The sequence below is a fragment of the Heliangelus exortis genome, chromosome 1 (assembly GCF_036169615.1).
Source record: "Heliangelus exortis chromosome 1, bHelExo1.hap1, whole genome shotgun sequence".
Taxonomy (NCBI): Eukaryota; Metazoa; Chordata; class Aves; order Apodiformes; family Trochilidae; genus Heliangelus; species Heliangelus exortis.
Genome location: NC_092422.1, coordinates 70,311,966 through 70,337,740, shown reverse-complemented (window position 1 = coordinate 70,337,740; position 25,775 = coordinate 70,311,966). Strand labels below are relative to the sequence as shown.

At 35.4% G+C, this 25,775-nt stretch overlaps 1 protein-coding gene across 14 annotated transcripts in view; it reads right to left on the bottom strand.

Moving 5' to 3' along the window:
• The window catches only part of STS (steroid sulfatase), a 105,097-nt gene that overhangs the window by 33,328 nt on the left and 45,994 nt on the right, over positions 1 to 25,775 (bottom strand). For 8 of the 14 annotated variants that reach the window (XM_071747711.1, XM_071747700.1, XM_071747625.1 and 5 more), the window contains 2 exons: positions 11,048 to 11,107; positions 8,065 to 8,202 (listed from right to left, as the gene is read on the bottom strand). In XM_071747711.1, coding sequence (XP_071603812.1) covers positions 8,065 to 8,202; positions 11,048 to 11,107 — 198 coding nt within the window. The remainder of the gene's footprint in view (positions 1 to 8,064; positions 8,203 to 11,047; positions 11,108 to 25,775) is intronic. The other 6 variants (XM_071747655.1, XM_071747664.1, XM_071747691.1 and 3 more) reach the window with 1 other exon arrangement.

The following is a 25,775-nucleotide window of genomic DNA, read 5'->3' as shown; positions in this document are numbered from 1 at the left end:
CAAACTAAAGTATTTTTCAGTGAAGAGTTATACTGGGGAGGTGATTTAGTTCATGAGCTGGACCCTAGTTCTGCACAGCAGCTTCTTATCCAGATGCTATGGACATAAAGAAAACTCTAACTGGTCTATATAGAAGGTAGCTTTAAGTGTAAGGTTACTTTTATGTCTGTATCCCTGCCTGAACCTACTAATAGTGCTAGACAGACTGGATTGTTTAAATAAATTCTTATTTTACTGTTGCCTCCAGTGTAATCAGAAGACTGGGAAATTCGATAGTAAGTGGTGAAGACCATTCACACACATTACAATCTTAAAACCTAGACATTGGACCACTTTCCCAGATCCTAGTTTCACAGTACAATTTTCTCAAATTTCTACAGAGTAGGACAGAAAACTTGCACGTTACCCAAGCACAAAGGGAGCACTCGGCAAACTCTGCCTCCCTGCTGCTAGGTACAAAAAGCAAAATGTACTCAACAGCAGAGCTATCTCCTCACTTAGCCTATGAAGAATTGACTGCTGTTTTCCTTTCAAAAGACTAATTGGAGCATAATTTTTTGATACATCTGGAGGTTAGGAATAGCAGGGCAGGAATTACAGGTCATTGCAGAAGACAGTCTTCTGTTATGTATGCCTACCTGTTATTCATCTTTATTAGAAATACCTTTAGTGACATCACGAGTTGCTTAATGCCATTCTATGCTTAGAAATCCCACTGTCTTTAAACTCTAAAGACATGTAGAGTTCTATCATTGTTCTATCTATTTGCATTCTTTTTTCATTAAAAAATAAATCAAAGTTTCACTAGTAATACTAGAAATGTGAAGCAAGCACCCAAATGGCTAAATTATTTCAGAATATTTCAGGATCTGACTCATTAGTTTTGTGTTTTGCTTGGACCTGACAACACTGAAACAGAGAAAAGGCAGCAACCTAGTAGTCCTCATACAAGGAAAACTCCAGGCAGACTATCTATATATTATTTTTGTTCTCCTAAATTCTTCTAAAAAGGGTTTTAAAACAGTATAAAACACCCCAGGCTGTATTTTCATGCCTAACTATCTATGCTTTCTCAGTAGTTGCACCCTTCAACATTATACTGAACAATAGGCTACCTAGACCTTTCCTGAAAAATTGGCAGCAGCAGGCAAAGTACAGACATAACTCTCTGCAGTCACCCACAACATGGTGTCAAATTTCAATTTTAACCTCATTTTGAATCTTAGCTAAAAGAATATATCTTTTTTTCCTCCCTCTGTTTTAAATTGACTGTTATTACCTAGCACTGGGAATAGAGCTTTTACAAAGCATGATATATAAAGGGGAACTCTGTGGTATATCACTATTAATATCTTGAATGATGAATAATGAAAACTATTTAAAACATCTTTCTTAGATCACTTGGATTATAAACCATACTACTCTTTCCTTCCTTATATATATTAAAAAAAAAACCAAGCAACAAAGCTTCCAAACAAAATTTATTGTATTGAATAATAGAAAAATACAAGGAAATTCATCATTCCATCTATGAGGAGAGGATTTTGGGCTATAAATACTGACAATCAAACCTCGTTACTATTGCTTAACTTAAAAAATTATCAAAAGCAATTTATTATGATTCCAAGCTCACCTTTTGGGTTTGGGTGTGGTTTTTTTGTTTGTTTTTTTGTTGTTTTTTTTTTTTTTTGCATTATTGTTATATAAAAATTATTGCAATTGGTTTTATGTACTGTTAATTTTCAGCCTGAGATGTTCCTGTAATATACAGGAATAGACATAGCTTCTTTGAACATTTTGACGTCTGATATTTCTTCCAATCAAATGAAGTGGTGTCTCAGGATAATCTCTGTTTCAGTCAAAATTACAAGATGACTTTAAAATCTGGATCATTTCAGAGAGAATAAAAAAGTACAGTACATTTAAAGAAAGGTCAGTTCCTCCTCTCAATAAATTCAAAATAAAACTCCAACTAGTACCACTAGATATGCAATAGCATAATACCTGTGCCTAACGTAATGGGCAGCTTGATTTCTCTGTGGCTTAAAGGTAGGAAAAGGTTTACTAATAGCTTCAAGATATACTGCTGAATGAATTTGCATCAAAATAATAAATTTCCATAAAATAACTGATCCTCTGAGTCACTGTCTAGGTTTCACACACCTGTAGTAGATGTAAAAAAGTTGGGTCTAAATTCTTAAGAAATAGTAATCTTTATTTTCATGGATATAAACAAAGTAACTATGAATATACCTATTTCTAAGGCAGAAAGCACTTAAAATGAAATGTTCAAATGATTTGCTATTATCAGCATTTACTCTATTTCCATTAGCAGCAGAACTCCTGACCCAATCTAGCAGCATGACAGTAGCCAAGTCCCTGCGTGCTTTCTGCTAAATGCTTCAAAATACAAAGAAAGACAATGTTTTGAATTTGCAGGTCCAAAGCACAGGGAAAATATATATAGATAACTATCCAAAAGAACCTGACAGTAAGAGTATTAAGAGATAAAAGGAGACTCCACAGAAAATCCTGGATGTTTCAGAGTCGCACAGATACCAGCAAGTGATAATGAGGGGGGAACCTCCACTGTCTGCATACGTAGGAACTAGGATAGTAAGAAAAAGTGTGGATAAATGTTTTTAATGCCTTCATTGTTCACTGTTATAAGGTATGTAGCGGGAGAAAAATATTTGCTTAACACACTGAATCTAATTCAAGAGATAAGTGACTAAACAACTAAATAAAAATTATAACAAAATAATTAGATGCAATATCTCAGAGTACCAAAGAATATAATGGCATCCAGTCCTCTTAAACTGCTTGCTTATTCAACTTCAACAAGAATATATTAATCTATTTATTCTTATTATCTTATTCTAAAGTAGAGCTCTCAATATTTCAGAAAAACTGAGTCCATATTATTCCTATCATAATCTTCATGCTTAAGTAAAAGGATCTATGCAAAGGCTAACACTTAATGCACATCTGCAAGCAGTCAATATTAAAAGGCAATATGATCCTATAGAATGAAATGGAAAATATTAAAAAAGTAAGTGTATAAAGATACTTCATAGCAAAAACCTGAAAGGCAATACTTTTAAAGTAATTTTAAAAGAATATATTGTGCAATCAGAAATAGTTCACAAAAGAAAAAAAAAAAACCACCAGAAACAGAAAACAACAAGACAATAAGGACAAGAAAAACTCATCAGTTAAGACTGATGAGAGACATTGATGAGATGTTTATTTTCTGTTTGAGGTATTAAAGAGAAAGAAGCACAATAGAAGCATGTAAAAAAAAGGGAAGCTAGGGAAGGCATAATAAGTTTTTACTCCTTTATACCATGCCAATGAGGAATCTATTAAACTTCAAGGAGATGTTCCAATAAATTTGCAATTGACCCATTCCAAAATAGTAAATGGAAACATTGTTTTTCTGTATTGCAAATTTCATCATCAAAATATGCAGATGATGTTAAGAATTTAGAAAGACTCAAAGTTGAATTTCATCTTTATATGATAAAATTTTATATAATTAATGCCAACACTCTTTGTAGAATCTAAATTGTCAGGATTCTCATCTTAAACCAAGGCCATGATACCTAAAATTAGGAGGGGATCTTATGGATCTTTATTCACTACACAGGACCTGCCTCTTCTTTTAAAGCTTCTGACCCAGATAACAGTCAGAAAAAGGACACTGGAAGGGGGTGTTATGACTTTGATTTACCACTTCAGTATTCACAGAATCAGAGAATTCTTTAGGATGGAAAAATCCTTTGAGACTGTCAAATCCAACCATTAACATAGCACTGCCACATCCACCACTAAACCATGTTCCTAAGTACCTCGTCTACATGACTTTTAAATACCTTCATGGATTTACGATTTCCCTGGGCAGCCTGTTCCAGTGCTTGATAACCATTTTTAGTGAATATTTTTTCCTAATATCCAATTTAAACCTTCCCTGGTGAAACTCAAGGCCATTTTTTCTTGTTCTATCACCAGTTACTTGGGAGAAGATACTGACCCCTCCTTGCTACAACCCACTTTCTGGTAGCAGTAGAGGGAATACCGCCTCCCCTCAGCTTCCTTGTCTCCAGGCTAAACAACCCCAGTTCTCTCATCCACTCCTCATAAGATTTTTGCTCTAAAGCCTTCACCAGATTCACTGCCCTTCTTTGGTCATGCTCCAACACCTCAATATCCTTCTAAACATACTCGAGGTGTGACCACATCAGTGCTGAGTACAGGGGGACAATCACTTCCCTAGTTCTGCTGGCCACACCGTTTCTGATACAAGCCAGGATGCTATTGACTTTGTTGACCACCTGGACACACTGCTGGCTCTTAGTCAGATGGCTGTGGACCCATCCATTGAGGTCCTTTTCCTCTGGGCAAACATCCAGCCACTCTTCCCCAAGCCTGTAGTGTTACATGGGGTTGTTGTGACCTGAGAGTAGGATCTGGGCACTTGGCCTCATTGAAATTCATACAATTAGCTTGGCCCATCAATCCAGCCTGCCCAGGTCCCCCTGCAGACCCTTTCTACCCTCAAGCAGACCAACCCTCCTACTGAACTTGGTGTCCACTGAAAACATACTTAAGGTGCACTCCATCTCCTTGTACAGATAAAGATACTGAACAGAACTGGCCTCAACGGAGCCCTGGTGCCTGGCCCCACAACTGGATTCAACTCCATTCACCACACCTCTTTGGGCCTGGCCATCCAGCCAGTTTTTCACCCAGTTGAAGGCTATGCCCACCCAAGCCATAAGAAGCCAGTTTCTCTAGCAGAATACTGTGGGAAACTGTGTGAAGGGCCTTACTGAAGTCCTGGTAAACAACATCCACAGTCTTTTCCTCATCCACTATGTGGTTCACCTTGTCATAGAAAGAGATCAAGTTAGTGTGTATTATTACTATTACTTCCCCCAGAGAAAGATACTGAAGAGATAAACCAGACTGTGTATGAAAACAACTAGTTAAAGACTATATGAACTCTGGTCTATAATTTCAAGGGCTGTCCAAATTTGCAGTGACTGTTCCACAGTCAGAGTAATAAAACTTTCAAATAGTAATTTTTTTTTTTTTTTTTTGCATTCAGTCTTGAAGTGCTAGCCTAACTCTCCAAATTCCCCTTAAATTTGATTAATGATGCCCATTTGGCTGGGTATCAAAATGATCACAGATCAAGAAGATCTGTTGAGAGCTTTTGCTTTTATAGAAGAACCAATTATTGCTGAGCATACTGCTCAAGCTCTGACAAGAGGGTTAAGTGACTTGATTCATATTTGCATTCATGCAGCACTCATATACAAAAAGGTAAGTAGAAGAGATTGTTCAGCAGAAACAGGGATAAAGGACACGCATGTCTCCCAGTTTTGTTAACTACTGATCAGGTGAAGTGTGCTCATATGAGTACAAGCAACACAAAAATTGTCCTTTTGCTTTGTGAGGCACATTGCTACATCAGTGCCTGAGACTTAAGGCTCCACAGATCTGGTTTTCATTAAATCTGCCAGAGATGTACAGATCTGTAACACACTTCATTGCATATAACTGTTAATAAGAATAAATTTTAATTAATGAAAATTGCTAGTTATACAATTAATTGATCACTTCCACTTTTGGCCTTTTGAAAATTATGCATAAATATACCTGCTAAATTCAGGACTGATGTGGAGAGTGTGAAAGACAAAACAGATTTTATTGTATTTTAAAATGGCAAAAGTATACTCAACTGACTGCATCTGTCTTTTCTTTTTTTCTTAGTAAGATTATGTCTTATACAATAATTATTTTGTTTCTTCTAAAGTGATTATTTTTTTTCCCATAATATATTACATTTGCCAGCATAACAGAGATGTTAACTTTAACAGTAAACAAAACAATTAATTTTAAAACTAAGAAGTCCTACCACCCCCCAGTAACCCAATCCATCAGATTTTTTATTAATTCAGGCAAGAACTATTTAAAATTGTTCTCTGTTCTGTAAGTACGCATCCAAAAATTTGCAAGGTTTGATTAAAAAGACTCTACTCAATCAAAGTTCTTCAGGAAGTCATATTCCCCTGTGTATTTGTCTTTTTTTCCCCTCCTTGTCATTTATCCTGTATTTTATTTCTGGCCTTGTAGAAAGCAAATATTTTCTAGAGCTTCTAAAACACCTCGGGCTGTGCCTCCAGCTACAGATCTGTAACCATATGGTTGCCTTAATTATTTAAATCACTATGTAAGGCCTAAGTGCTAATGTTCAAGATACATTTCACTCTAGTTCTATCCCGAGGGGACTCATCTGATAGTTTGCCACCTCATGATTTTGGCATGGCTAGTTTGGCTTGTGTAGCATTTCCTTTGTAGCTCTCTTAAAATATAAAGGTCATTTCTTAGACAGATACCTCCTAACTAAAAACTATGGACTTTCCTCACTTGAAAACCTCACCGTACTGTTATTGTATTGTGAAGATCTGTGTATGTCCACCTTTCTGCAAAAAACTAGTAGAGGCAGCTAATCTGCTGATGGCTGTGCTGCCTTCCAGAGGGATCTCAGCATGCTGGAGAAATGGGCCAATAGGAACCTCATGAAGCTCAGCAAAAGGAAATACCAATGGTGCAGGTAATTAAACACTGGGACAAGTTGCCCAGAGAGGTGGTAGAATCTCCATCACTGGATATTTTCATAAATGGGATGGACACAGACCTGAGCAACCTGGTCAAGGGTATAGATGATCCTGCTCTACAGGGGCTAGGACTACACACCTTGGGAGGTGCCTTACAGACTCAGCTACTACATGATTTTCTAATTCTGTAACACTACTTTTTAAAAAAATTGTACCTAAAAGCAATTTATTTCTATCTCTCTACAACCAGAAGTTTCAAGTTTGGCAAATGACTTTCCAAAAACTGCTGGATTTCTTTAATCTTGTTCTATGAAACATGAGGGGAAAATAGATTACAAAGGCACTTCCCAGTGAATTAATGGAAAGATCTTTAGCTCTGGTAAAAGGACAAAAATATTCACTATATCTTATGAAAAATAATAAAATGAAACATTCCTACTCTATTTTTATAGGACTGAATATTATTTAAAATGTTTTAACATTCATTTTCCTGATGCTGTGTCTTGCACACATCTGTACTTTGTCAGAGGGAATCCTTTACTTCTTATTTGACAGTGTTTGCTATTATCCAGTGTTGCATTACATTCCTGCTGACTGAAGGGATCACCATGTCCGGAATGAGACAAAATGAGAAAGACTGCTTGCTAAACTAGAATTTTTCTGTCTACAAGATCACCATACTGTAGCAAATCAGCAACTCACAGTATTGTTGTACAGTATCACCAGGAGAAAGTATATTAGAATAAGGTAGACTTTGAACACATTTCATATCTCTACAGAATAAGCAGATTTTGGACCAGTCATCTTCTCAAGATTTGCACTAAAAGAATACAACTAAACTCTATCATTTTTAACTAAAATCTCTTAATTTAGTAAGTCTGTTATGAATTATACTCAAAACTCTTTTTCAGCTAAAACATTTTTGCTTGAAATACATCCTCTTGCTGTTATGGAACTTGTCCATCACAAATTCAACCCAGCTCTTCATTTTTTGTTTCTCGACTTACCTTTCCTTTTCTGTTTTTATTATAAGGAATACACTGGACTCTCTTGTGGGTTCTTCCATCTCCTGTCTCTTGTCTTTGTGTGACACTCCATGATATTTATGATTCCCTTTGTATTCTGTTATTCATCCATCATAGAAAATTGCTATGAAATTACACCCTTCAAAGCTGTATCCTGGGTCAGTCCAAGAATATATTATCTAGTCTTAAAACTCTAGAAATCTCAGCGTGCACTCTAATTGAGCTGCTGTATTTGACAGGTAAAGCCTTTATATTTACCACCTATGTTTGAATTTAGAAAAAAAGCCATGAAAAGCTTACTATTAAGGAATCAAGTTTTGACCTTCTTGGCCAGAGAGTAGATTACAGTTCTGGAGCAAAACCAAGGTGAGAGTTTCTGACAAAATTTGTAAAAATCATTTGAAAATGTTCACCTTTATATATGCCATTGTATCCTCCATGGACTTCTCCAGAACTAGAGATTTCTTCAACATGAGCCCCTTGGTCAGATGTGAAGTACACAAGAGTTTTATCACTCAGCTCATATTTCTCCAGCACATCCAGAACCTGCCCTAAAAACATAAGAAAAAAGCAGCTTTAATGTTTTCAAGTATCTTTTTCATTAGCCTTGGTACTTACAAATATTTTTGTTCTTTTGCCTCTTTAAAATAACTTTCCATGTAAACATTATAGATGGCAATTGGCATCATGCAGCATAGAGGAGGGGACAATTGCACAAGGCTTGTTGAGATCAAGGCCACAGTTCAATTGCTGCAGGGTTTCTTGAAGTATAAAATGAGAGAGTTTGTGCACATTAGAGAAAAGGGCTGGCCCACAGAAAGCCAGTGGCCTTTGGAAGCAGTTGTTCTCAATCAACGAAACCCCACAGCAAGAAGATTCAAACTGCTCAGGATACCTGAAAGAGTCTCAACATACAGATCAGAGCTTACAGTTTAGGGGTAAAGCTTTGCTGCCTGGCAACCTATAGAGACAGCACAGCAAAAAAAGATGTTCTAAGAAAAAAAAAAAATTAATGTATTGAGTGCATCTGGAGGCCACATGGTTTCATTATCAAACCTACTAATTGGTCCCTAATTTCTCATCACATAAGAATAGACATCAGCTGAACTCAAAGCGTGCAAGGTAATAAAGAGATGTGCATGTATTTAAAAGAGGAAACCACATGGATATGCTCTGAAACTTCAAGACACTGTGGGTTCATGTCTCATTTTCACAAAGGGCTCCTCACATTAACTTGGCATTGTGGAGAGATCTGCAGTGCACATAAATTACAATCAAAACTATTCTGAGTTCTTTAAATAGGATTTCTGTATGAATGGGATTAAAGCTGTTCTTTGTAACTTGCTCCAGTGAATTTTATAATGATTAAAAATCTAAAATTATTGGTTCTGGAAACTGACCAAAGTTTAAGAACATCCTTCTTCACATCATACTGCAAATGATCTTTAACCTTGTCCTTTAGGAATCCCAGGGCATATAATGATAATTCTGTCTTCACAATCATTTTATCTTTATTCTTTACTCAAACATCTAAGAATGGTTCAATTTAAAAGTTAATTTTGATTTGCTCACCTGTCCACTAAGAAGTAATTCATCAGTTGGTGCACAATTACTGCGTCAAACAAGGTAAGAGCTTGGAAATACTGAGTATTCTTTAACTATTTTCAGATCATAATTACTGTTGCTATGTTCTTTTTCTGGATAAGGAGCAGATACTTTACCTTATTACTTCTATTTCTACTAATCTTTTAATGTTACAGCATGTTACAGGAATGTTAAAAAGGTTGACTCTCTATTTCTTACCAGCTAAAATGAGCAGGTCGTGCATAAAGGAACATCAGCAGTTAAATAAGTGACACCTCTTGGTCACATTTGTAAATCAGAATCAAATAAGAAATGTAAGAGTAGGAGAACTTGTTTATGTAAATTTTGAAATCTTGTGGGAGTTGAAATTTCCCAACAAATATGAGAAAAATCTGTTACAAAGGCTGACATTTTAAAGGTGGTGGGTTGAGGGAAAACCGTGCAGATCCATCTGACAAACCATTTGCTTGCTGCAGGAGACAGACTTAGTGCCAGGAAAGAAAGAGGCAATTTCCCATTGGCTTTTGAGATTGTTTAGAGAATGTACTTGCTAAGTAATTACAATAACCCCTGGAAAGTTGGCAATGATGATAAAAAAGTGTAGTAAATAGATAAATTAGGACATTATGTGTGGATATTCAGCCACATGACCTCCAAAGTTCCCTTCCAACTTGAATTAATCTATGATTTTATGATTCGATGACAATAGTAATAAATTGGATTGCACAAAGAAATACATGTGCAATGATATGCACCAATGCTTTTTTTTTTTTACCTTCACAGTTTTCTTTGATGAAATTGGATTTTCAGATTCATTCTGTATATAAAACAAAATGAAAATAAAAGAGGAATTCTACTCAGTACATCCCATTAAATGATCTCTGATGATTAGAGACACCTGCTGTCATTCAATAAGGGCCATTTTGATTTCCCAATTATTCTGGGAAAAAATGACAAGCAACGAAAAATGTGCTATCACAGTTATATAAATAAAACAGTCATCCTTACGATAACTACTTTTTTTTTTTTTTTTTTTTTTTTTTTTTTAAGCAAGGCTGGGCAACTTGACTTGGTCTGAAAAGAAAGTTAATATTCTGGCACATATTACCCATTTTAGAAAAAAAACACCCCAACAATAGAAATACCCCAATGCATAGAAAGCTTAATCTAAAGTTTGATGAACTCAGTGGTAAAACTTCCATTTCCTTCGTTTGGATTATTAAACCCAAAGAGGATTGGTTACGTTAGGGTTAATTAATGTTAAAATGACTGTTTTAGCAGGAATATATTTCATTATATGTAACTAGTTGTGGCAATTCAAACAATGCTCTTTCAGAGAATGGCAATCACAATGCAATTGAAGAAATAAAGCAAAACTACCGTTCCTATTTTAATCTTGAAAACTGACATCTTCTAGAATAACAACTGTAAAGAAACAATGAAGTGTGTGCTACCAGGAGATAAGCCCCATTAAAGTACATTCATTAACACAAGAAACACATTAACTTATTAGCATTTCTAAATAGTAACTAATACAGATTAAAAATGCTAAAAATGCATTGCAGATCTCTATGAACAGATATGTTTCACATGCAGTATTACATCAATTTTGGAAGGAGACAACAAATACTACAAAGTAGGCAAAATATAGCCTTTACTGTTTTCTTGTAAGAAATTAATTTCTTTTTTTACTTCAACCCCTCTACTCTTACTATTTCTGTGGATTTCACAGACACTTTAGAATTAAGTTAAAACTGATGCATAAACATCCCCAGGAAGTACAGTTAATGAGCAAGGAGGTGTTCATCTAACCTATTTTAGCTGCCTCATTTAGTAAGAGGTGCATCACAGTTGCAAAAAGGCCTTTTATACCTATTGCAAAAAAAAAAAATCGAAGACAGGCAGTTAGCTCAAAGGTAAACACCCTCATATTAGACATCAAGGACAGTAAGATAAATCCTACCCAAAATATTTGATATGCACCTACAGTGAGCAACCCACTTTAATGAGCATTTTGAACAGATGAATGATATCTCAATAAGACAAGATGGTAAAACTGCATTGCTTCACCCATAAAGCACAACTGGAATGGTATCATATGTCATGTGCTCTTGAATTACGAGAATGGGGCTTCAGCTGGTTTAGTATCCCCTTTGAGTCCCATTGCTGGCTACAGAAAGCAATACAAATTTTAAAAGACTTTCTGGAAGTAAAGAGTTTATACAGAATATAAATCTGTAGTGTAAATAAGACAAAACACTGGGAAAACAGTAGCTCAGTTCAAGCAACAATAACTTGCCTTCTCCAGTGTAGGAAATTATCAATAAAAATTGAAGTATTCTTGATCAAAAAGACTCGCTTGAAAACTGGGTTCTAAAAAATTAATCTCTGTACTAATCTCTGTGGATGCTACTGTTCAATTTTTCTTTGATTGGAACAGAATATATTTGGAACGACAACACTTCCGAACAACAAAATCAATCTAACTATGTAAGAGCTGCATAATTTCTGAAGCTATTTAGTAACTAGAGTTTCATATCAAGTTTCTTCTACTATTTCCATTCAAGGAATGCATACCTCAATGTACACAGCTAACAGAGAAAAACATTAGATCTTTGGATGCTTTTCTTTGATTTGTATTTTTTTTTAAGATAAAGGACATCATTAAGATGTTAGTTGTTGTAGTAGTAAATATCTTACTGTTCCAAAATTCCAAAATTCAAATAAAACTTCCTCTAGAATATACTGAGGACTGCTCTCTACATCCTGCTCTCCACCCTTGCTTCAAGCTTGTCTTTAACCCTTGTTAAAGAGTTGTTTGATTCTTCAAGTGAAAATATCAATTGCAGTGGAGTGCTAACAGTGATAAGAGCAACAGATTGTCCTGTAGAAGGAAACTAAGAGTGCCCTAGCACTATTCAACTTCACTAACACAGCATAAATGGTATGTGAACTAGCCTCTCTAATGCTGAAAGTAATTACTGGAGTTTTGAACTATGTAAAACTACTTCTGTATTAACCTATATTAAGGTATAGGATTTATAAAGGTTACTATCAATTAAAAAAAAAGGTACAAACATTGAAAAACAACAGCATGTTTACAAATGTGCTACTGATTTGGAAAATTGTTCAAAGGTTTAGTCAAGCAAGCATATAAACAAATGCATTTGATTCATAAATGAGCTTATGAAGTCAATCATTTGAAGTCAATAGGACTGAAATGTTATTTGTATTACTTTGGAATAATTTAGTCTTGCTGAAATTATGCATTAAAAGTTCTATAATATAGAATACTCTGTATAACCTAGGCATTAGGATAACCTAGTCTATTTGTGAGGAAAACTTTAAGGCAGTTTACCAAAGAAACAATAGGATTCAGAAGAAGGATAAAAGATCTGTCTCAGGAGAAGACAGTGGACAATAAAGGGAATTCCTGTATATGTAACATTCTTTTCCCACTCTGGATTTGGAAAGATCAGCCATCACATCTCTGCCTAGTAGAGACAGTTTGTTTTTTTGTTTTTGTTGGGTTTTTTTTGTTTGTTTGCTTGTTGGGGTTTTTTTATTTGCAGTTTCAGAATTCCCTGATGACACAAACATTTGTTTTTTAATAGCATTATTAATGAGAATCAAAACTCACATGTAGTCAGCTGAAGGCATTCACCTCTGTGAGTGGCAAGCCAGGACATTGGATACATGCATAAATTACTACAACTTAACCCTACATGCACAAGTATCTGGAAGATCCCAGAAAAGAGATTGATGCCTTCAGCTACATAGCCACAGCACAGTAAACCTCTTAGGACACCCTTCCTGCTACAGAAGTTAAATTAAGGTAATTCCACAGTTCATCATCCCTTCAGGGCTGAAAGGTTAGATTTTTAACTGATGAAAACTTTATCTTTCAACCATTTTAATCTCTATGTTGATTTTGTGAGATGAAAAAAAGATACTTCATTCTTTAATACACTGATCTGATTACAAAACCCACTGACAAAAACTTTTGTATAAAAACAAGCTTAGTAACTAAGACCAAGGCATCCCTATCTTCATTTCAGTGATCGTACATTTCAGGTTATAAATAAACAAATGTTTCTGTGGTATGCTCACAGCCATACAATTTTCCCTTGATAAATATGTAAATGTTTGTCTCTTCAGTGGGGAAGTAATTATCATTTTCAGACCTCTTCATTGAGCACAACACTCGAGGTAAAGATGGAGAATAATAAAACCATTTACAGCAACACAAGAAGTGGCTGCACATATGGTGAACTGTACATAAACTCTGCATGCATCTGGTTTAACATTCAGAGCATTTCCAACCACTGGAAAGCTGACATTCTGGGCTGAAGCAGTAAGCTGGTGTAACAGTACATAATCCACCTGAGACGAGAAGTGATTCTGTATCAGGGGAGCACTAGAACATGAACCTCAAAGGTGAGAGTGAACACTACTTAGTATACCTGTTTGACTAGAACAGAAAATAAATGCATAACTAATCACCAAATGTGCAATAACTTGGAGGAATAAAGTGGAGTGCAGATGCAGTTAAAAGTCTTGAAACAGTACCACTGTGCTGACATTATTTTTAGAGTTATGCTATGGAAACAGCCCACACAGTGAAGTCTTCTCCAAAGTACAAAGCTGAAGTCTCAAATGTGCTAAGTTCCTACTAGGTTAGTGAGTTTTTCAATGTCAACAGGACATTCTGTGAAACAAGTAGCATTTGGTTCTGAAAAAACCCACATCTATATAAGTGTTTAAATTTGAATCAGGATTGCATATTTACAGCTAATCCAGTCTTGGACAGTTAATATATGTTTGCAGTGTAAAGCCCTCTTAGATTTTGTGACCTGGACTCCTGTCAAGTTAACCTAAACTCAAAGATGGACTCCAGGAATGTACCTAAGGCACTTGCACTGCTGATGAGCACTCGACCACAGCAGGGCTGGGCTGAAGTGGTTTTCCTGCTGGTGAGCTGACAATTTCTCTCAAACTGAAAGACAGCTCAGGCCTGCTGCTGTTGGTAGCTCAAAACATGGTAGAACTGAGGAATTCTACACTGAAACCCTGGTGCTAGCACAATCAAGCTCCACCTGTGCCTATTGTAGATACACAGAAAGTAGGATTTACAGATTGTACACATCTACATCTGACTTATTCTAAGTGTTTTTTAAATATAATGAAGCAAAGAAAGCACTTTCATACACAGCTCATGTCTCTTTAGATGAATTAATTTGAAAAGTAAAATAATGATAAAAACAAACAAACAACAAAGCAATGTTGATGTTGGGTTGGCTTGTAGCTGTCAGTGTAAATCTTTCTGTTTGGGTTTGGATTGCCATGTAATTGTAAACTTGTAATTGGCTTGTAACTGTTTATACAGTCTTATAAGTATAATGTGTCTTCCAGGCCCTCAGGATACATTTTAAGCATAGTGCATGGCAGACTAGGGCTGTGCTGCTTGGCAGCTATGAATAAATCAACCAAATTTTGACTTACAATCATGCACAGATAATTTTTTCCAAGAGATGCGTACCACAAATCCTATTTTTTTTATTCACATAGGATTCAATTATTTTAGAAATGTGAATGCTGGAATGTTACTTTACATATATAGGTATATAAATACATGTGGATAATACAGCACAGAGTTAAGATGTGATTAAATAAGTTGTGAAGACCTGTAAGTATAGCTGCAATATAGACAATGCATGATGAAAAGGTTTTGATATTTTCATTGGTACTACAATACTAATGATGGATCATTAAAGGTCAAAAGTGCAACTGCTTGGTGGCTATCTCCTTATTAGTATTTAAATTAGGTAATAAATGCATTCCTTGAAATTAACTTTTAGACCTTACATCTGTTGAACATAAGGCTATGTATCTCTAATGTAAATCTTAATTTTACATTCTACATTTACAATCTACTTAGAATGCTAAAATATGAGAGATGGTCATGCCATTTTTGGAGGGTCCATTGCATTTGCATTTTGCATGACAGCTGTGAGAACTTTCTGGGTAAATTTCCATCTCCATTCTGCACACATCTGAGAAGAAGATGCCATTTCAGACACAGAACTAAGATGCATAATGCTAAGTACACTGCCTAGTTCCCCACTCTGAGCTCTTCCAAGTTTTCTTTCAAATATTGGAAGGGATTTCTTTAGGTTGGACCTAGACAAACTCTAATGACAACCAAAGTATGCTATTCATTTTTTAATTAGACTGTCAGGTAAAGTTAAGATTTCAGCTACTTGATAATTCCAATATATGCTGATGGTGACTGATTGAATAACTGTGGAGTGATAAATGAATCTCTTCTCTCTATCTTCAAAGGTTCAAACATTTATTAAAGTCAGCCTCAGTTTTCAACTGAATATGTATACGCTCTTAGATCCAAATGAATAATGCCAACATTTTCCAGATAAAAGTAGGAAGAATTATAAAGAATTTCATATAGGGCAAGTAATTTAACCCCATGGTTTAATCCTAGGCACTTTTCTGAGAATTTCAGTATTTTTCAGTGTGTTTGTTTCATTTTTACAACTTTTATTAAATAAAATTGCAACTGTGATAAAATTGATTGACATTAAAGCCTAAGCATTGCTTGTCTTTTAACAGCCAGATTTTCTAATCTTTGCTGAATTTGTGCAGATTGTAAACATTTTCTATAAATCATATCATAAAGTTAAGAGGAGTTTTATTAAGATTTAATTCATATCCCTCATGAAATCTTCATTTCCTAGTTTTCTGATTTTAATTGTGTGAATCTAATCTCCTCCAAAACACAGGATGCCTCTTTATTTTCCCCTTGACATGACCACCAGCATGCACACTTGCTAATTCACCTTCTTCTGTAATGGCTTTTGGGTAACTCTTTGGCTTTTGTGTCTAAGAACTAAAGCCCACAGTGTAATCACCATCTCGAAACCACACTAGCTGGGAATGAATCCCTGTACAGGCATTGCTAATACCAATAAGAAAGCAAGCCTGACATTGAAAATTGTGCTCGAGGGAATTTTCCACTAATAAATGTAAGCTCCAATCCGTCTTCTCTAGGCCACATTCTGAACTTAGCAAAAAGCAACAAAAAAATTGAAACCACAAATCTTTCTTTATGATTCAGCTTTTTTTTTTTTTGCTTTTTTTTTCCCATCTGGTATGTGTGTGTGTTCAATATTATGTCTATGTTGATTTAAACTACAGGGGATCCTTTCACACGTGAAGGTAGGTCATCCTTGTGATCACAGATGACCAACTCAGAAGACTGCTCACAGCTTTATGAAATGGGACATTGATTCCCTAATACACCTGAATCATGTTGAAAAAATATTCCCAGCCTATTTGGAACGAGGTTTTATTGTAGTTTCAGAGGAATATTCCTCTGAATCACATCACAGCGGATGCCTACCTGTTCCTGGTCTGAGGCCTAGAAAGAGAAGTCTGTCTCTCCTGTCTTATATTGGTTTGGAAACACCTGAAGTCTCTGTTTAGGCTGAGATGTATCTGATGACCCCCAAGACATGGTGGAGGCAGGAGATCATGGAGGGCCCTGAGATCACCAGGGGCATTTCTTTGCTTTTTCTCTACCTAACTCTTACTCATGAATAAAGCAAGTATAGGACATGTTAAATTAATAGCAAAGTTAGCAATGTGAACTTACAAAGGTTCAACAATATGAACCCTGTGTGTCATTTAGTTTAAAAGGGGAAGTTACAAAAAACTTTGGATGAGTTATGAGACTTTCCTGCTGAAAGAACAACAGGATTCTGTAGAGCTGTGGTTTGCATACAAAGATCACAGTGAAATGTGATAAATCTGAAGGTTCAATTCGTGATGAGAAAGGATAATTCAGATAGCAACACCACAGATCAGCTGAAATTTTAATATAGATACAAGGACAAATAAATCTAAATTGAAATAGATTGTATAGGAAGACAAATAGTAGATAGTGGATAGATAGTAGAGGAAGACAGGGGTTATTAACAAGGCAAGCTCCTCAAAGCACAGACGGCAAACAACCACAGGAAGACCCCAGCCAGAAGATTTCTTATGTATGGGAATAGCACTATTCCTATAGATAGAAAGGCATGTACAGGCTTAATTCCTATCTATTAATGTGTTTTTAAGAAAAAAATAGTTCCTTCTGAACCTCTAACATCAAATCTTGTAGACAAACTAACTTGGACAGGAAAGGTTTCATATCTCTGCAATTCACATGGATACTTTCATAACAGACTGGTGTTTCATTATTACATAAAGAGAGACATAAGTTCACAACAGCAAAAAGATTTCTGCTCCCAAAGGCACTGGAAAAGCATGGATAAGTATATTCAGGAACTGACTGTACTTTTATGAAGATTCAACAATTAAATCTGACAACAGTAAGATAAAACATTTGCATATGTTTCCTGATATTGTGTTAATTAGACCAGTGACTCCAACTAAAACAATAATTTTCTACTTTCTTACTGTGCATTCATAAATATAACATGGAACAAGAGAACTAATTGAAAATCAGTTTATTTTCTGCGAGAGGGATGTGGTGTTAATCTCTAGTATTTTTTGCCAAGGAAATCCTCAAAGCTCTTTAATTTGGCCATCTCCTTTTTATGAGTAGCACCTGGGGGTTATTGCAACAATTGGTTGATGAACTACAACAGAACTACATAAAAGTTGAAATGTGAACGGACTGAGAAATTTGAGATAGGGGACTTGACTGTCTCAACTCCAAATCTGCAAGAACATTTAGGATATGTCTCATAGCAATGCTTTAGGTATTTTTTTTTTAAGGGCAGTTGTCAATTTTGTATCCTATTAAAATAATATTTGTAAAAAAGTGACCAGAGCAGCATTTTGTCCATAATTCCCTTCTAAGATGTCCAAAGTTTGTCCTAAGGGATGTGCTGTGGTGGATACAAAGGAACTTACATTATGTTTTATTCCACTCTGAATCACAGTTTTTTATGCTGTTGGAAACGGTAGACCCAGTCAGGACTTCATGAGACAGATGGGACATTTCACTGCACTTTCAGTTGCACAGACACCATCCTTTCCTTTGGCTTTGGTTTTCCCTATGCTTTCCTGATATGGGCCATTTGACATTTGTATGATGTTGCTCTATGCCTATAAACTCCTGGCAGCCACCTCTGCTGCCCTATTCTGCTTTGCCAGATATTGCTAGCCACATACATAGCTCTGTCTTATCCATCTCAGCAAGATAGACTGTTTGTTCTGACATTATGTTAAACTCTGAAACTATATATTCACTTCTATTACAAGGTTTTCACATTTTCTTTTCATTCCTCATAAAATGATGAAAAATCACCATAAAATACAGATTGTTTGAAAGGTGGTGATGCCATTTTCTTTAATGTTCCCACAACCTTTTCATACAACATCCATGGCTCATGACTTCGAGATAACCCAGTTCTACTGACTTCAGTGCAGTCACATCACCCTATGCAAACAAAAAAACCTATCACATCATGGTTAAAAAGAAAAGAAAATATATTTATCAGCACATCTTGCATAGTTGAGTGACTCCAACAGAGTTCTTAAAAAACCACCTATTTTTGAAAAACAAAAGTATATTGAGGGACCTGGCTATCTTCCAACTAGAAGCACTTCTCTATTGCTACATAAAGTTCCTGACCTTCTTAATTTAATCTCATTCTCTGTAGATTTAGGAATATGCATTCTTCAGCTCTTAGGGAAGAATAAGCAACATATCAGTTACATGGAATTTAGAAATATTTATATATTAAAAGTTAAATTAAATAAAAAAGTTCTGTTAGCTCATCACTCCAAAAGGAGGTATAAAATTAAAGTATGACAAATTGATATAACCTTTTTTATCTCAATTGCATGACACTTTTGTTCCTCTGTCTTAAAACCTAGTCCTTCCAGAACTGCTTAAATAATTGTGTTCTGATAAGCTACTATCAATAGGGACTGATCACTGTAGTAAATGCCAAGTAATGAAAAGCAGCCAAGTGGAAGGTAAAATATAGTCTGATCTCCTGTGACAGTCCATTGGGAATAACTAGCAAATAATAGAAAATAAAATAAAATACATTATCTGGTTGTGGTATATGAGTTGCTGACAAGTAAAGAAGGCCAGATTTGAATGTCAGATGAAAGTGCACCTCTCTAACATTAGGAAGGCAAACATTTATTTAAAGGAAAACAAAGTTCATATTGCAGATATGGAAAAACACCAACATTATCCTGATTACTTAGTTTGATGGGACTGTTCCTAACAATATGTGAAAGGCTCAATTTTTGGATAAATGTATCATAACCATATTTCTGTATGTATGCTACTGGATGGGCTAAGATATCTTTTGATACCTAGGGAAAGAAAGAACCTATCAAAACGGAAAGAAATCTCATCTTCAGAGGTGGTGACACACCTACCACAGATATTTTGTTAAAATCTTTTTCATGGCTGCCACTGAATTAGTTCAGTTGTGCAAGAAAACAGTTTTATAAACACAAGAGGTCCATCTTCATACATTGATTGGTAAAGCTTCTGTTATTCTCAAGGTATTGTATTTTATCTTTCTTACTTTGCTCCCATTTTAAAGAAAATGCTATTTACATTTTAAAACATATAGCAAAGTTTTGAATATATTCATTAAAGGTTTCTTATTGTCACATTTTGTTAACAAGAAATTGAATCAGACTTCCTTAGCTGATGAAAAAAATTCAGATTTAAAAACTTAAGGAGTAAGAAGTAAAAACCAAATTTTACAAACTTATAATCTGAAAAAAACGTAATAGAAATTACTCATATTATTTACGTTACATGTTATCAAATGTTTCTGCAAGCTTCAGCATGATTTGATGGTTTTATAAAGAACATAGAAGCTAGGAATCACAAGTGGTTTGGGTTAAACGGGATCGTCAAGGTCCATCTAATCCAACCATCCTGTCCTGGAAAGGTACTTCTGTCACTAGATAATGTTGTTCAAACCTCCATCTAACCTGACCTGGAACAGTTCCAGTAATGGAAAATCCAGAATTTCTCTGGCCAAGCCCTTTCAGTGTCTCACCTTCATTGTAAACGTTTTCTTCCTTATGTCCAAACTAAACCTACCTTCTTGCTGTTTAAAAGCATTTCCCCTTGTCCTGTCAATATAGGTAAAATGTCTCTCTCCATTTTTCTTATAAGTCCTCCTTATAAATATGAGAGGCTGCACTAAGGTCTCCCTGGAGCCTTCCCTTCTCCAGGCTGAACAAGCCCAACTTTCTCAACCTGTCTTCACAGGAGAGGTGCTCCAGCCATCTGATCATCTTTGTGACCCTTCTCTAGACTCATTCCAACAGCTCCATGGCTTTGTTGTGCTGGGAGCTCCAGAACTGGAAGTAGTACTCAGGTGGGGTCCCCCAGAATCAGAGTAAAAGGCAAGATTTACCTCCCTCAACCTGCAGGCTGCATTTGTTTTGATGAAGCCCAAGGTACAGTGGGCTTTTTGAGTTGCCATAGCATGTTGCTGGCTCACACCCAATTTTTCATCCACCCAAATGATGTTATAATATATATATATATATATATATATACACACAATTATTTTAAATACATATAATGTTATATTATATATATAATTATTTCCGTTCAAATTATAAACAAAGAAAAAACATATTTTTTATTAAATGGCTTAATGTGAGCTCTGCAATTTCTGATGCCAAAATCAACTGCACTCTGGATTAGAAGCACTTGCATAACTTTCACACAGCCATATACTATGCACACAGCTATATTTTTCACAGTCAAAAATACTTTCTTTCATGATTTTTCTAGAAATGTTGAGACATCCTGAGCTCTCATTTATTTCAAACATTCAGGACTAAGTGTTCATTTGGTCTGCAGGACCAAAGTCATATTGTTTTTCTGAGCTAGGCCATTCTTTGTTTTAAAATTAAAGCCCATTTGCATTTGTATTATTTCTTTATTTTATTTTAATTTTATCTTACTTTTTTATTTTATTTGTATTATTTCCTTATTTTAAAATTCCAGTCTGATTGTGAAATGGAAGTAAAATCTATTTCTAATAGTCAAATCTATCATTGGAAGTAAAATCTATTTGTAACAGTCAAATCTATCATACACTGAAATATTATATTGAACCAAAATTCTTTATGTTCATAACACAGAAATGGTAGTAGTACTTATAAAGGTGTAAAACTAAGCACCTATGGGCCAATTTAATCACATAAATCTAGGCAAACTAAGTGTGACTTCACTGATGAGTCCATCTACTAGTTTGCTAAAAGAGGAAGGTGCTTCTGCTTATCCCCCTTTCTGCTTTCCAAAGCTTTTTAGGTAAAAAAGGAGGCAAGGGAGGTATTGGTGCTCTGCCTCCCCTCTTTTAGTAGCAGCAAACTGCAAGACCCACCAAAATTGCAGAACATAACTTCACGCTGGTCTAGGGCAGGGATTTGATAATTCTGAAGTCTCTTGTATCATCATCTCAAGTAACTGAGCCCTTAGGGGTCAGGTGTTCCTTTGGATATTGAGCTTACTACTCTAACGTGGAGTTAAAATCTGTTGGGTTCTCTCAGGGTTACTACTATGTCCTCTTCATGCAGAAATGTTATAAAGATACTTCCAGTGGTGCACAGGGAGAGGGAATGGTTTAAAAAGAGAAGTGTCTATACAAAACACAATTAATCAAAATAAAATAAAAAAAAAAAGCATCCAATTTAGTACAAAATACCTTGAGCACAATATATGCTTTATTTTACAATTAAGTAGTGAGAGGAAAATCTGGAGAAGAGCAAGGTTATCACATCATCACCCATCTGCATATCACTAATTACAGCATCATTGATCTAGTGCTTTCCCTAATTTTAAAAATTTCACTACTTATTTGCTGGTGCAATTAAAAAAGCTTTTGGTAGTGCAAAGTACACAACTTTTTTTTTCTTTTCTTTTCTTCTTTTTTTTTTTTAAGAATATTGATCTTTGGTAGTATTTCCAGCCTACTATCTTGTGTGGTTGTTTTAGCAGTCAGCTGTACCATTGGAAAAAAAAAAAACAACAGCCTTTGTCAACACAGTTTTACCAAGCTCATCAATAAGGGCTTACTACCACCTGTAACTGGAGCCTTGTGATTCAGCAGTGTGAAATTTCTTCATGGCAACTCACTATTAGGAACAAGCCTGCTGATAAACAGTATTTTACAAACCAGAATAGATGATCTCATAAAATTTGTTGTATGATTACTGTTTTCACTGAGAATCAGTTTTCCTCTTTTTGAATTGGATAATCTGAAAATAATTAAAATACATTGCAAAAGAAGCATGAAAAGCTTTCATGCCTCTCTCTAAGAAACAGCAGGGATGGTTTTAAAATCCTTTAACCATTGTGATTCTCAGTATCATAAGTAAAGCTGAAATGTACATTGTCAGGCTCAGGTTTTGGGTTGTTTTTTTTTTCAGTTAAATGAGACACAGTCAGTTATGAATAAAATGTAAAATGCTAGACAACACTTCCCATTTCATCACAGAAAATGTAAATGCAATTGTAGTCCATATATAGGTGAAGATATTAAATTATCTTTTAGAAATACCAATTAATTTCAAGACCAGAACAAAACCTGAGTTCCAGGTGCACAATCTAACCATTTCCTACCTCTAACATGGATCAAACCTTGAAGGGTAAGTGGCTTGCTCTCCTCTTTTCCCATTCCCACGGCAATTCAATTTAAGCCCTAATGCTTTATTATAGATCCAGAGCAGAATTAGTGGGCGACTAGTAGCAAATGTTACCTCAGTAGATAAATCTGAACAGCATCTCTATGCCCTGGAGTTTTCCTTCTGAGAAAGAGCAATGTGATCCCTCTAGCTTACCAAGGCTGAAAATGCATATTTGTGAATCTCTAGCAAAGTAATGCCACAGTAACTATGAAATCTGTCTCCAAAACAGAACTTCAATAGTGTGTGTTAAACATGAGTTCATATTCATAGGAAGAATACACCTAAGTAACTGCTCATAAAAAAGATACTTTGTGATGAGACAGGATTCCAAGAGGGAAAGAAATGTCATATAAACATATGCTTTAAAACTGTACCATTAGACATAAGTATAGGAGGATTGATTTTTCCTGGTTTTGAGTAGCTGACTTCATAGACTTACAATGTTCACTTGTGCCCTCTCTGTGTTTGCATCAATGTGTAATTATTCATAGACTGTATCAGTTATATTAAGGTATAGGGTAATCCACTGCAATACTGAAGGTATAAGGAAAGGCATTGTAGGAAGGTTTAAAAGCCCAGATGAAAAATCCTTAACATTTTAGTTTCTCTGCTCCTTTGTTTCACGCTTAGTCTTCTTTCATAGAGATGTAACTTCCACCAGCAACATCCTTCACCTACTAGCTGAGCTGCATCCTTTATTAAAAACCGTGATTACAAGATCTATAAATACACTGACAGATATTGCTTTTAGTGTCCAAGTGTTGAAGAAAAAGGATGGCAAAATCACGTTCATAACTCAGTGTTGAAGTTTTCAGGTTCACAACAGGGACACTTTTGCCAAAGCGAGCAAAGAGAGCTGTAAATCATGCCTCTCTCAGCCACCCTGATCCCTTGCTCTGGGTTACTGAATTCCTATCCAGTTTCTTTGGGACAGGGCAAACACAATTGCTTTTAACAGCTTCACAGTTTCTGTGCTAAAATGTTGCTATACAGAGTCATTCCAGCAGCAAAGTCTAGAGTGGCCTCTTTTAAACTGCTTTCCCCATCTGTATTTTGGAGGTCATTTGGACAAAGTTGACCCCCTTTTGTTGTAACCTTCATCCAAGCATATGTAGAAACAACTGTATTCCTGTGAGACAATTGTGGGTTGAATCTATACTGTGTTTTTAATCCCACTGAAAATTACTTTCCTCACACACCTTAAGCAAGGAGTAAAATTCAGCCATATCATTAATATGTGAAATTAAACTTCAGGACAAAAGTTAGACAAAAGATCGGTGATACATTTCATTAAAGAACTTCCTATCCTCATTGCTTGGAGAGTCACTGGGATTCTCTTAACCTTAGTTTATCCAAAAGAAGCTTAAAAGTTTCTCCTACCAATGAATATCATCTTCTCTCAAGAGCAATGCTATTTTTTTCACTGATCAGAGTATTTTTATCACGATGTTAAATGTCATTTCACTGTTTTGTATTAGACTAAATTTTCAGAAGTTCACTGCTAATAGATTCTAAAATTTTGAAAGTTTCATGTTGACACTTTTGTAAAGTGCACACTACACTAACGCATTTTATGCTGACAATTTAACTCCTGAAATATCAGATGCAAATGAAATCTGTTCAGCAGTTGGCAGCAAATTTTGAACAGCATTACTACCAAAAGCTGCATTACACTGAAGTTTTCATGGAGTGCATGATACTACAACATTATTTGAAACTGATTTAAAAAATGCTATAGGAATGGCTGCTTAAGATGTTCTTTGTAATCTTGTAAATAATGTTCTAAGAAGGAGCTTTGCTGTGTACAAAGATGTAATATAGAAAAAGGATACTGTATTTAAGGAGGATTAGGTAGCTCAGCAGGCTTATCATAATAGAACTGGGAGTCTTTCATCACTTAGTCACCTCTTAAATTCAGTCCCATTCAGTAGTGACTGAAAGTCATTGCTGCTTAGTGACATATGAAACGAGTTTGGGTTTTAGCCCAGATCGTAACTGGAAAGCGTCCACATCATAAAAGGCAGAACCACAAATGTCTTTAATCTGCACCCTCTTGACAGTTTTCCCAGATCAGACCTAAAGAGTGAATGTACTTCAAGAGCTTAACTACTGTCTTAGTTGAAGAAACAGTCTCTTAATGGTAGGGTAAGAGCAGGATGGCAGAACAGGGTGGGAAAATGCTATTCTAGTCACAGAGTAGTGGCAGAATACTTTCTTCCTCAGAGATGCTGGCTGAACATCTTTCAGCATAGTAAAAACAGCTTGAAAATAAACTTAGACTTGATTCATGTACCATTATAAATTCATGAAAGCAAGGTCAAGGAATGCACCATTAGCATCAGACATTGCTCTCCAGATTTTCAGTTCCATCTTTACATTTTCAGGCTCAGCTAAGTTTATGTTACATTCATAATAGCTGGATAAAACTCTCTAACCCTGATCATTCACCACTTCTGACAATTCAGCATCATTCTGTTTTGCTTATCTTTTAAATCAACTTTGTCATGTTACAAATGACTACATCAGGTGAAAAGCCATGATAAATTAGGCTTGTCTCTGTGTAGATTCTTTTTCCGAAAAAAAAATTTAAAATAATGGATAGCTCATTCATTTTTTTCCCTCTAAGCAACAGGATTTTTATCCCTTTCATAAAATATTAATGATTATTTTGATTTTTTTGGTGTAATTCAGAATTCTCTGAAGATTTGTGGTACATTTTCAGATTGATTGTAACAGAATAGGATTCTAAACAGAGGCTGGAAGCATACAAACACTGTAGGAGTAAAGGCAGAATTCACAGTAGCAGCCACAAACAAGTATAAAAGAAGAG